Source organism: Phacochoerus africanus, chromosome 3 (genome assembly GCF_016906955.1).
Source record: "Phacochoerus africanus isolate WHEZ1 chromosome 3, ROS_Pafr_v1, whole genome shotgun sequence".
Taxonomy (NCBI): domain Eukaryota; kingdom Metazoa; phylum Chordata; class Mammalia; order Artiodactyla; family Suidae; genus Phacochoerus; species Phacochoerus africanus.
Genome location: NC_062546.1, coordinates 170,721,922 through 170,734,824, shown reverse-complemented (window position 1 = coordinate 170,734,824; position 12,903 = coordinate 170,721,922). Strand labels below are relative to the sequence as shown.

Here is a 12,903-nt window from a genome sequence, read left to right as displayed (position 1 = left end):
CACTTGGTCATGCAGAGCTTGCTCTGGTGTTTTTAGGCTGTGGGGTTCTTGCAGGGGGTTGGCAGTGTTGGGCAGCTGTTCCTCAGGAGTGCAGCACCCCCTGACGGCTGGAGCAGCTATCTGGGTCACTGAGAACCCAAGAGGCTCTTCCCTAGGGCAGCACAACTCAGAAGGACGGCCTGAGAATGTAGCCCGATCTTTTCACAGTCTGTCCAAGCTTGTTGTAGCTTTTCTGGGCTGCAGGGCGTCCTGCCTGGAGCTGGCAGTCCTTTGCAGCTGTTCTGCAAGAGTGCAGCACCCCCTGAGGGCTTTGGCGGCTAGCTGGGCCGCTGCCAAACCAAGAGGCTCCTCCCCAGGGCAGCCCGACTCAGAAAGACCATCCGAGAATTAGGCAGATCTTTTCACAGCCTGGCTAGGCTTGTTCTAGCTTTTCTGGGCTGCAGGCCTTTTCTCGGGGGCCAGTGGTGTTTGGTGCTGCTCTGCAGGGGTGTAGCCCCTCCAAAGGGCAAGCAGGCCTGTGCAGGGACAGCCCCTGTGGTGGTAGGCTTCAGGAAGTTATAGAGGCCAGCCCTCCCGGATGGCAGTCAGCCCCAGGTCCTGCAAGTGCGTAGGGGGTGGTGGGGGTGGGGGGAGGGGATACACTGGGAAGCACAGCTTTCTGCTAGCTAGCAGGCCTGTAAGTTTGCTGTGGCATGGGGAGTATTCTGTGGGGACCCACCCCTTCTTCTCTCCCCTCCCCAGCATGGTCACAGACCAGGCTCTTCTCCAAGGTTCCCTCTAATGCGGCTTTCCACTTCCCCGCCCCTAGAGTATAGCTCCCTTCCTCTGCGACAGCTTTGTTTTCTAGTCTCCCAGGCAGTCTCTGCCCCATCAAATTTGACAGACCGGTTTCTAGACCTCCCAAGCAGTCTCCGCTCCACCCCGCCCCACCAGCCCTTTCCTGGGGACTAACCTCTGAGCCGAGGTCTTGGTGCCCAGCCCCCACCCAGGCATCTCAATTTTTGGTGACTGTGCCCATAGTTCAGATGGTCCGTTCGGTTCTCGATCTGCTTTTCAGAACTCCAAGTTACTGCTACACTCTTCTCTGCATCTGGAGATTCCTCCGGTTCGTTTGATCTTTCCCCTGAGTAGGTGACTTTCCAGGGTGCAGGATCCCTTTCTCCTCTGCAGTTCCCTCTCAGGAGCACCCGTCCAGCTCGGATTCACCTTCTCTCACTCTCCTCTTTTCTCTTGTTTTACCTAGTAATGTCACGAACTTCTTGCCGTTGTTGGAGTTTAGGTTCTTCTGCCAGTGATTGGTTGCTGTTCTGTGCGAGTCATTTATCTTGTAGATGTGCTTTTTTTGTTGTGTTTGTGGGAGAGGGTGAGCATGTCCCCCTACTCTTCCACCATCTTGTCTCCTTCAACATAGAGTTCTAAATCCAGTGAAAATATTCTTCAATAAGATGGTGAAAGACAAAGGCTGAGGGTTTTTATCTGGATGTATATAAACATCAAAGGAAGGTTGATCCCAAATAAACTGCATAGGAGGAATGAAGAACCCTGGTAATGGTAAATATATGGGTACAAATAAAAGACTTAAAAAAGAAGAACATAAATAAAAGACTATTTTAAAAATATTCTCCAAAAGACTAGGCTGTTTAAAACAAAATAATGATGATGGATGGTAGGACTTATAGCATTTGTATAGGTGAAATATATGACAAGAGTAACAAGAATAGTGTAAATGGAATTATGCTATTGTGCACATATAATTTTAATTCAGGATGTACTGTAGTATGTTAAACATGCGTATTTTAATCCCTAGAACAACCATGATAAATAATACAAAAGTGTATTAGAAGAGAAGAAAGCAGAGAGAAGAGTGGGGAGGCAATGGGAGAGGAGAGGAGGAAGAAAGGCAGAAAAGAAAGTATAAACTTAATTAGAATTGAGTTTGAAAACTTAGAAAATCACCATCAAATCTTAGGCAGGCAGGAGGAAGAAAGTAATACAGGAAAAAAATAAATGAGATTCATAAACAGAGGTATTGAAATACTGGACGTCGTTACTGATAAAACTGTTACAATAGACAAATCTGGCAAGTCTCATCAAGAAAATTATTCAACTTTGAACATAGGTATAAATAGGGAAGTGATTTTTAAAAACCATGAGGATACCTTACATAATGTGATTCTAAAAATTTGAAAATCTAGGTGAAACAGAATATTAGAAAATATAAATTCCATTATGTCTTGGGTCTGTCTTTTGTAAACTAAATGTATTTGGATTTTTAAAATACAGCCCGACTATGTGTACTTTTAACTACATTATCTAGTGTATTACATTTAATGTAATTACAAACTCGTTCCCTTATTTTGTGCTATTTGTACCAACTGAGCTATAGCTTCCTTTTCTTCTTTCTTGCCTACTTTGAGATTGAATATTTGAAAATCTTACTCTGTTTTTACTCCTCTTGTTTTGGAGATTATATACTACTTTTTTAGTTTCATAGAAATTATACTATGTATGCTTATCAAAGTCAATGTTTAACAATACCTTTATCCTTCTGGGCAAAACAAGGACCTTAGAAATTTTAATTCCATTTACCACCCTCAACTAGTATGTTATTATGGTATTATTTTTCTATATTTTTAAATCACCTAGGCTGTATTTATTTAGTCTATATTTGTTTGGTTTCACCTACATATTTGCCCTTTTAACGTTTGTTTCATCTCAGACCATTCTCCTGGGTTCATTTACCTTCTTTATGAAATATGTATTTTAAAATTTCTTTCCATGAGAGTCAGTTAGTAACAAATTCAGTTTGTATTTTATTAATGTCTTTGTCTTGTTCTCATTCTCTTTTTCTTTGGGGGCCACACCTGGGGCATATGGAAGTTTCCTGGCCAGGAGTCAAATCAGAGCTACAGTTGTGACCTGTGTCACACCCATGGCAACACTGAATCCAAGCCACATCTGTGACCTGTGCTGCAGCTTGTAGCAATGCTGGGTCCCTTACCCACTGAGCAAGGGCAGGGATTCAACCTGCATCCTCACAGAGACAAAGCTGGGTACTTAACCTGCTGAGCCACAACAGAAACTCCTCATTCTCATTCTTGAATATTTTCAGTGAGTATAGAATTCTAGGTTTGCAGTTATTTTTTCATATATAAGTGATATTATGTGGTATTTGTCTTTCTTTTTTTTACTATAGTTGATTTACAGTGTTCTGCCAATTTCTACTGAACAGAAAAATGACCCAGTCCTACATATGTATATATTCTTTTTCTCACATTATCCTCCATCATGTTCTATCACAAGTGGTTAGGCAGTGTTCCCTGTGCTACAAACAGGATCTCACTGCTTATTTACTCCAAATGCAATAGTTTGCATCTATTAACCCCAAACTCCCAGTCCATCCCACTCCCTCCCTCTACCCCTTGGCAACCATAAGTTTTTTCTCCAAGTCCATGGGTTTATTTTCTGTGGAAATGTTCATTTTTTCCATGCATTAGATTACAGATATGTGTGGTATCGTATGGTATTTGTCTTTCGCTTCCTGACTTAATTCAGTTAGTATGAGAGTCTCTAGTTCTATCCATGTTGCTGGCAGATGGCATTATTTTGTTCTTTTTTATGGATAAGTAGTAGTCCATTGTGTATATATACCACATCTTGTCAATCCATTCATTTGTTGATGGATGTTAAGGTTGTTTCCATGTTTTGACTATTATGAATACTGCTGCAATGAACATAGGGGTGAATGTATCTTTTTCAATGAAAGTTCTGTCTGGATATATGCCTAAGAGTGGGATTGCTGGGTCATATGGTAGTTCTATGTATAGTTTTCTAAGGTACCTCTATACTGTTTTCCACAGTGGTTGTGCCAATTTACACTCTCACCAACAGTGTAGGAGGGTTCCCTTTTTCCACATCCTCTCCAGCACTTGTTATTTGTGGACTTGTTAATGATGGCCATTCTGACAGGTTTGAGGTGGTACCTCATGTAGTTTTGATTTGCATTCCTCTAATAATTAGTGATGTTGAGCTTTTTTTTTTTTTCATGTGCTTGTTGGCCATCTGTGTATCTCCTTTGGAGAAATGTCTTTTCAGGTCTTTTGCCCATTTTTCAGTTGGGTGGTTGTTTGGTTTTTTTTGTTTTGTTTTGTTTTTGCTGTTGAGTTGTATAAGTTGTTTGTGTATTTTATTGATTAAGCCCCTATCAGTTGCATCATTTGAAACTGTTTTCTTTCATTCCATAGGTTGTCTTTTTGTTATTTTTATGGCTTCCTTTGCTTTGCAAAAGCTTTTGAGTTTAATTTGTCCCATTGGTTTATTTTCATTTTTATTTCTGTTTGGGAGACCGACCTAAGAAAACATTTCTACAGCTGATGTCGGAAAATGTTTAGCCTATGTTCTCTTCTAGGAGTTTGATGGTGTCTTGTCTTATGTTTAAGTCTTTAAGCCATTTTTAGTTTATTCTTCTGCATGGTGTGAGGGTGTGTTGCCGTTTCATTGATTTACATGCAGCTGTCCAGTTTTCCCAGCACCAGTTGCTGAAAAGACTGTCTTTTCCCCATTTTATATTCCTGCATCCTTTGTTAAAAATTAATTGACCTTAGGTGTCTGGGTTTATTTCTGGGTTCTCTAGTCTGTTCCTTTGGTCTTTATGTCTGTTTGGGAACCAGTACCATGCTGTCTTGATTACTGTGGCTTTATAATAATTGCCTGAAGTCTGGGAGAGTTATGACTCCTGCTTGGTTTTTGTTTCTCAAGATTGCTTTGTCAATTCTGGTTCTTTTATGGTTCTGTATAAATTTTTGGATTGTTTGTTGTAGTTCTATGAAAAATGTCCTGGGTAATTTGATAGGGATTTTATTGAATCTGTAGATTGCTTTGGGTAGTATGGCCGTTTTTACAATATTAATTTTTCCAACCCAGGAGCGTGAAATATCTTTCTGTTTCTTTGAATCCTCTTTCATTCCCTTGCTTGATGTTTTATAGTTCTCAGCATATGTCTTTTACCTCCTTGGTCAGGTTTATTCCTAGATATTTATTTTTTGGGGGGTGAAATTTTAAAAGGCATTGTTTTCTTATATTCATTTTCTAATATTTAATTGTTAGTATACAGAAATGCAACCGATTTCTGAATGTTCATCTTGTATCCTGCTACTTTGCTGAATTCATTGCTTAGTATGAGGAGTTTTTGTGTGGAGTCCTTAGGGTTTTCTATATATAGTATCATGTCAAAGTGACAATTTTACCTTTTCTCTTCCAATTTGGATATATTTTATTTCTTTTGTTTGTCTGATTGCTGTGGCTAGGACTTCTAATACTATGTTGAATAACAGTGGTGAGAGTGGGCATCCTTGTCATGTTCCAGATTTTAGTGGGAAGGCTTTCAGCTTTTCTCCATTGAGTATTATATTTGCTGTGGGCTTGTCATAAATGGCTTTTATAATGTTAAGATGTGTTCCCTCTATACCCACTTTGGTAAGAGTTTTTACTTGAATGGATGTTGGACTTTGTCAGTGCTTTTTCTGCATCTATTGAGATGATCATGTGATTTTGACTTTGCTTTTGTTAATGTAGTGTATGATGTTGATTGATTTGCGTATGTTGAACCATCCTTGTGAACCTGAGATGAATCCCACCTGGTCGTGGTGTATGATCTTTTTTCCATGCTATTGGATTTGGTTGGCTAAAATTTTTTTGAGAATTTTTGTGTCTATATTCATCAAAGATATTGGCTTATAATTTTCTTTTTTTCGACTATTTTTGGTATTAGAGTGATGGTGGCTTCATAGAATGTTTTGGGAGTATTCCTTCTTCATCAACCTTTCAAAAAGTTTAAGAAGGATGGGTATAATTTCCTCTTTGTATATTTGGTAGAATTTGCCTGTGAAGCCATCTGGTCCTGGACTTTTGTTTGTAGGGAGTGTTTTTATTACATATTTAATTTCGTTTCTAGTGATTGGTCTGTTCAGTTGATCTATTTCTTCTGGATTCAGTTTTGGCAAGCTGTAAGTCTCTAGAAATTTTTCCACTTCTTCTAGGTTTTCACATTTGTTGTAAATATAATTGTTCATAGTATTCTCTTATGGTTTTTGTATTTCTGTAATGTCCATTGAGATTTCTCCTTTTTCATTTCTTATTTTGTTTATTTGGGTTTTTTTTCTTCTCTTCTTGGTGAGTCTGGTCAGAGGTTTGTCAATTTTCTTTACCCTTTCAAAGAACCAGTTCTTCGTTTTATTGATATTTTTCTATTGGTTTTTGAATCTCTATTTTGTTGATTCCCTCTCTGATCTATATGGTTTCCTTCTTTCTGCTGACTCTAGGTTTTATTTTTTCTTCTTTTTCTAATTCTTTTAGATGGTGGGTTAAGTTGTCAATTTGAGATTTTTCTTCTATTTTGAGGAAGGCCTGTATTGCTATGAACTTTCCTCTGAGCACTGCTTTTGCGGCCTCCCATAGATTTTGAATGGTTGTGTTTTCATTATCATTTGTCTCAAGGTATTTTGTAATTTCCTTTTTGACTTCCTCATTGACCCATTGGGTTTTTAGTAGCATATTGTTTAGTCTCCATGTCGTCATTTTTTTTGTCATTTCTTTTCCTGTGGTTTATTTCTAGTTTCATGCCATTGTGGTCAGAAAAGATACTTGAAATAATTTCTATACTCTTAAATTTGTTGAGGTTAGTTCTGCACCACAGTATGTGACCACTTTAAATTTTATTCCAAGCTTGAAGACAAAAAAATTGTTTGTGTTGTAAATATGCATAATGTAAAATTTAGCACTTTCACCATTTTGTGTTATATTTGAGAATTTTTATACTGTCCAGTAGTATGAATTTAAGCTAAAATTCTACTAACAGATTTTGTTTATAGCTTTTCAGGGACATTCCCCCCTCATTCTGCTCAGCAGTGCAACTTTCCTTGTAGCCTTTTATGGATGGGATGGAGAAAGTTTGAAAGTCCTTTGGATTCTCAGCTTTTTGAAAAGATAGTTGAGCTAGGGTCTCCTGTTAAATGCCCCATGTCTTGTCTTCTATTTTATTTTTGATGTATTCAATAATTTATTACTTTTTGCATTTTTCTTGTGACACAGATCAAAGAGCTATAAGAAATGGACCATTAATTTCATATAATTTGGGCTTAAAATATAATAGAAAATAGAGTAAAAATAGTCACTGTATCAAATTACTTTACAAAAGGTGTTCTGTGTAATACCTTATTCAATGAGCTTTTTTTTATAAAAGAAAGATCTTGTTATACAAATATATAATGAATACTTGTTTTTATCATAAAATTCTTCTGCTTATCTCTATTATATTACTATTACTAAGCAACAGACTTACTTTCTACTTATAATAATGCTATAGGTTAATTCATTTCAATTGCTTCATCCTTCCATCAACACCACTTACACATCACCTCTACAAATTGTTTATTCCTTTCCCTTTTTTAAATTGTTTTCTTTTAATTTAAATTTTATTGAAGTATAGATTGTATTAGCTTCAGGTACACAGCAAAGTAAATCAGTCATACATATCAGTATATCCATTCTTTTTTCCCATATAAGTTATTACAAACTATTGAGTAGATTTTCCTGTGCTATACTGTAGGTTCTCATTAATCATTATTTTATACAGTAGTGTGTGTATGTTATTCCCACCCTCCCAATTCTTCCCTCCCCCAACAGTTTCACCTATGGTAACCATAAGATTAGGTTTTTTTTTTATTTTAAAGTTTATTGAAGTATAGTTGATTTACAGTGTCATGAAGAATATTTACATTCCTTTTTTCCCTATGCTTTTATTTTTTTAATTTTTATTTCCCCAATACAGTTCTTTTTCTACTGTACAGCATGGTGACCCAGTTACACGTACATGTATACATTCTTTTTTCTCACATTATCATACTCCATCATAACTGACTAGACATAGTTCCCAGTTCTACACAGCAGGATCTCATTGCTAATCCATTCCAAAGGCAATAGTTTGCATCTGTTAACCCCAAACTCCCAATCCATTCCACTCCTTCCCCCCTCCCCCCCCCTCCCCCTTGGCAACTGCAAGTCTATTCTCCATGTCCATGATTTTCTTTTCTGTGGAAAGGTCCAGTTTTGAAATCTGAGTTTTTTTCTGTTCTATAAAGCTTTACATCAAAAAAAAAAAAAAGAATCAAAAAATGGGCAGAAATTCTAAATAGATATTTCTCCAAAGAAGGACAAATGGCCAAAAAACACATGAAAAGATATTCAGCATCACTGATTACCAGAGAAATGCAAGTCAAAACTATAATGAGGTATCACCGCACACCAGTCAGAATGTCCATCATCAAAAAAAATCTAATAAGTAAATTGTAGAGAAGCTGTAGAGAAAAGAAAACATTTTTACACTGTTAGTGGGAATGTAAATTGGTATGATCTCTATGGAAAACAGTATGGAGGTTCCTCAGAAAACTAAAAATATGATTGCCATATGATCCAGCAATCCCACTCCTGGACATATATCCAGAGAAAACCATAATTTGAAAAGACACATGCACCCCAGTGTTTGTTGCAGTACTATTTACAATAGCCAAGACATGGAAGCCACCTAAATGTTCATCAACAGAGAAATGGATAAAGATGTACACATATGCAATGGAATATTATTCAGCCATAAAAGGAATGAAATAATGCAACTTGCGGCAACATGGATGCTACTAGAGAGTCTCATACTGGGTGAAGTTAGTCAGACCAATACAAATATCATATGATGTCACTTACATGTGAAATCTAACTTAAAAATCATACAAAAGAACTTGTCTTCTGTATTCTGTGACTTTGAATACCACTGCTTCAGTTTGCCTGATTGGGAAATGCCTTCAAGGCAAATGCAACTTCAGGATCTAGTTTACTTCATGAGTGCCTGCCAGGGCTTGGAGTTTTACAGATTACTTCCTATAATTTTCAACTCTTTTATGCTTTAAATGAGATAGTTTTAATAATTAGCATTTATAGTTTTCTATAGCCAGTTTGGTTCTGATAATCTAGATGCCAGTTGCTGAAAAACTGATCCTGCCCTTTTAACCACTATGCTGACACACAGGTTGACACTTGGATTCCTTCTTCCTCACTTCTTGGGAGGAGAGAGTCACAAACATAATGTTAGGAAGCCTTATACACCACTATAATCTCAACCATGGGAAAAAGATGTTGAATTATTAATTTAAAACCTCCCAACAAACAAAAATCCAGGCTTTCTGGGTGGATTCTACCAAACATTTAAAGAAGAATTAATATCAGTCTTAGATTCTTCAAAAATATAGAAGGGAGCAAATCCAAACTCATATTACAAGGCCAGCATTACCATGACACCAAAACTAAAGAAGGACATTACAAGAAAATTATAGACCAATACTCCTGATGAGCATAGATACAAAAATCCTCACCAGTAATTAGCAAAACAAATTCAGCAATATATTAAAAGTATCATACATGTTACATTAAAATGATCAAGTTGGGTTTTTTCCAGGGATGCAAGGGTAGTTCAAAATCTGCAAATCAATTAATATGATATACCATATTAATAAAAAGAAGGATAAAAGTTGTATGATCATCTCAATAGATGCAGAAAAAAACATTTGACAAAATTTAACGTCCACTCAGGAGAAGAACTCTCAACAAGGTGAGTATAAAGGGAATGTACCACAACATAACAAAGGTCATATATGAAAAGCCCACAGCTAATATCATACTCAGTGGTGAACAATTGAATGCTTTCCCTCTAAAATTAGGAACAAAACAAGGATGCCCACTCTTACTACTTTATTCGACATGATACCGGAAGTCCTAGCCAGAGCAGTTAGGAAAGAAAAAGAAAAGTCATCCAAATTAGAAAGGAAGAAGACATGATCTTATATATAGAAAAAGAAACTCCTCCAAAAAAAAAAACATTAAAACTCAGTAAAATTGAAGGATACAAAATCAATATTAAAAAAATCAGTTGCAGGAGTTCCCTTGTGGCTCAGCAGGTTAAGAATCTGGTGTTATCCGTGCTGTGGCTCTGATTATACCTGTAGTGCAGGTTTGATCCCTTGGCCCAAGAACTTTTGTCTGCTGCAGGTATGGCCAAAAAAAAAAAAAAATCAATGGCATTTCTATACACTAATAGCAAACTGTCAGAAAGGAAAATTACGAACAATCTCATTTGCAATTGCATCAAAGAGAATAAAATACCTAGACATCAGTTTAATCAAGGAGGTGAAAGACCCATACACTGAAAACTATAAGACATTGATAAAATAATTTGAAAAAGACACAAATAAATGGAAAGATATTCCATGTTTATAGATTGGAAGACAATGTTAAAATGTTCCTGCTACCTAAAGCAATCTATAGTTTGAATGCAATCTCTATCAAAATTCTAATGGCATTTTTTACAGAAATAGGAAAATAATCCTAAAATTTGTATGGAAACCCAAAGACCCCAAATGGCCAAAGAGATATTGAGAAAGAATATTAAAGCTAGAAGCATCACACTTCCTGATTTCAAACTATATTACTAAACTCTAGTGATCAATACAGTATGGTATTGGCATAAAGAGACACATGTCTCAATGGAACAGAATAGAGCCCAAAAATAAACCTACATATATATGGTCAATTAATTCATGACAAAGGAGCCAAGCATATAAAATGGTGAAAGGGCAGTTTCTTCAATAAATGGTAAGCTTTCACCCTGTACCTGTTAAAATATTGGTGAGGATGTGGAGAAAAGAGAATACTTGTGCACTGTTGGTAGGAATATAAATTGGTGCAGCTAAACAATATGGAGATTTCTCAACAAATTAAAAATAGAACTACCAGATGATCCAGCAATTCCACCTCCAGGTATTTATCCAGAGAAAATGAAATCACTGTCTCAAAAAGATATCTGCCTCCTCATGTTCATTGCGGCATTTACGATAGCCAAGATATGGAGACGACCTAAATGGCCATCCACAGCCAATGGATTAGAAAAATGTTCTGTAAATACTCAATGGAATATTAGCCCTAAAAAAGGAAAAACCCTGCCATTTGCCACAACCCGAATGGACTTTGAGGACATTATGATAAGTGGAATAAGTGAGACAGAGAAGGACGTATACTGTATGATCATTGAATTTCCATATGCAATCTAAATAAAAGAATTCGTAGATTCAGAGAACAGATTCGTGGTTACCAGAGGTCAGGTTTAGGGGTGGGTAAAATGGGTGAAGGTGATCAAAGGTATAAACTTCTAGTTATAAGATAAATAAGTCCTTGGGAACTAATGTACAGCATGGTGACCACAGTTAACAATAGTGCATTATGTATTTGAAAGTTATTAAGAGAGCATATCTTAATGTTCAAAGGTATAAACTTCCAGTTATAAGATAAATAAGTCCTTGGGAACTAATGTACAGCATGGTGACCACAGTTAACAATAGCGCATTATGTATTTGAAAGTTATTAAGAGAGCATATCTTAAAAGTTCTCATCACAAGAAAATAATTGTAATTGTGTGATGATGGAGGTTAACTTACTGTGATAAGCAGTTCATAATATATTCAAATATAAAATCATTATGTTGTACGCTTAAAAGTAATACAATGTCAGTTATACCTAAAATTAAAAAAAAAAAAATTTAAAGACACCTAAAATACTAGGGTGGAGAGGCATGTTTTTTTTTCACATTAGCAAAATAGTGTATAAACTTTAAATGTCTTAAAATATTGGTATTGTGTTATGGAGCTCCAGTTTGGATGAGAATTTCAAGTTGAGACATTTTAGCAAAAAGTAAAAGAACAGAGGCTGAAAGTGATGTTGGACGTCTTTTGATCTTAGAGGTTTTGACTACCTAGGTTATTTGGATTGGATACTGGATACTGAACTATCTTTGATAATGTGGTTTCTGTAGAGTGTTGGGGCTAAACTTTTCTTAGACTTAAAAAGAGAATGCAGGCCATGGATGTGTCAAAAAGACTATAATGACATTAGAACCTGATTTTTATTTACATTAGGGTATATGTGACTGGGAGATTAACATGTTATAAATCTAATAACATACAAAAACGAATCACTAGGAATGCATACCATATATATGTATGTCTATATTTTATGGATATATTCAGAAATTATGTTTGAAATTCAGACTGAAAATTCAGTGCTTCTTATATGTCTTGTATCAAGGTTCCCAGACGTCAAGATAATGAGAAGAATAATATTTACTTAGAACTAATGCGATATGACAATACAAAACAGTGTCTTGTCTTGGTAGGGAGTGTTCAAGTACATCTTTATGAAGTAATTCAGGTATGAATCAAAATCATTTTTCACATTGGTGTTTGTTGTTAAGATTTATCTATACCGGATGGAATCCTTTTGCTTATTATCTGTCTTATGTGCTTAGTAAACAATATCTCTTCCTGGCTCCAAAAAAAAAAAAAGGAGTTGTTTTTAACAGCATCATGTTTTAAAAATTTATTTTCTGGAAGGGCAGTGATACAGCCTAAAAACTAAGCATGGTTTTGTTGGTTTTGTTTTCTGAATTTTTTTTTCAGTTTTTCTTTTTAGGGCTGCACCTGCAGCATATGGAAGTGCCTAGGCTAGGGGTCAAATCAGAGCTACAGCTGCCGGCCTACACCATAGCCACAGCCACAGTCACAGCCATAGCAATGTGGGATCTGAGCCGTGTCTGCAGCCTACACCACAGCTCACGGCAACGCCAGATCCTTAACCCACTGAGCAAGGCCAGGGATCGAACCCTCAACCTCATGGTTCCTAGTCAGATTCGTTAACCACTGAGCCACAACGGGAACTCCTGATATGTTTTAAAGCAAGGCTCAAACCACGGACTCTCTTAATTGGCTGCACTGGTTTCAGTTCAGTTCTTTTATCTTTAGCTGGCTGCTT

At 36.5% G+C, this 12,903-nt stretch overlaps 1 protein-coding gene across 1 annotated transcript in view; it reads left to right on the top strand.

Moving 5' to 3' along the window:
* LOC125123439 (C2 calcium-dependent domain-containing protein 6-like) overlaps nt 1-12,903 on the top strand; it is a 57,736-nt gene that overhangs the window by 22,799 nt on the left and 22,034 nt on the right. The window contains exon 5 of the mRNA XM_047773238.1: nt 12,181-12,303. Within this exon, the coding sequence (XP_047629194.1) occupies nt 12,181-12,303 (123 nt within the window). The remainder of the gene's footprint in view (nt 1-12,180; nt 12,304-12,903) is intronic.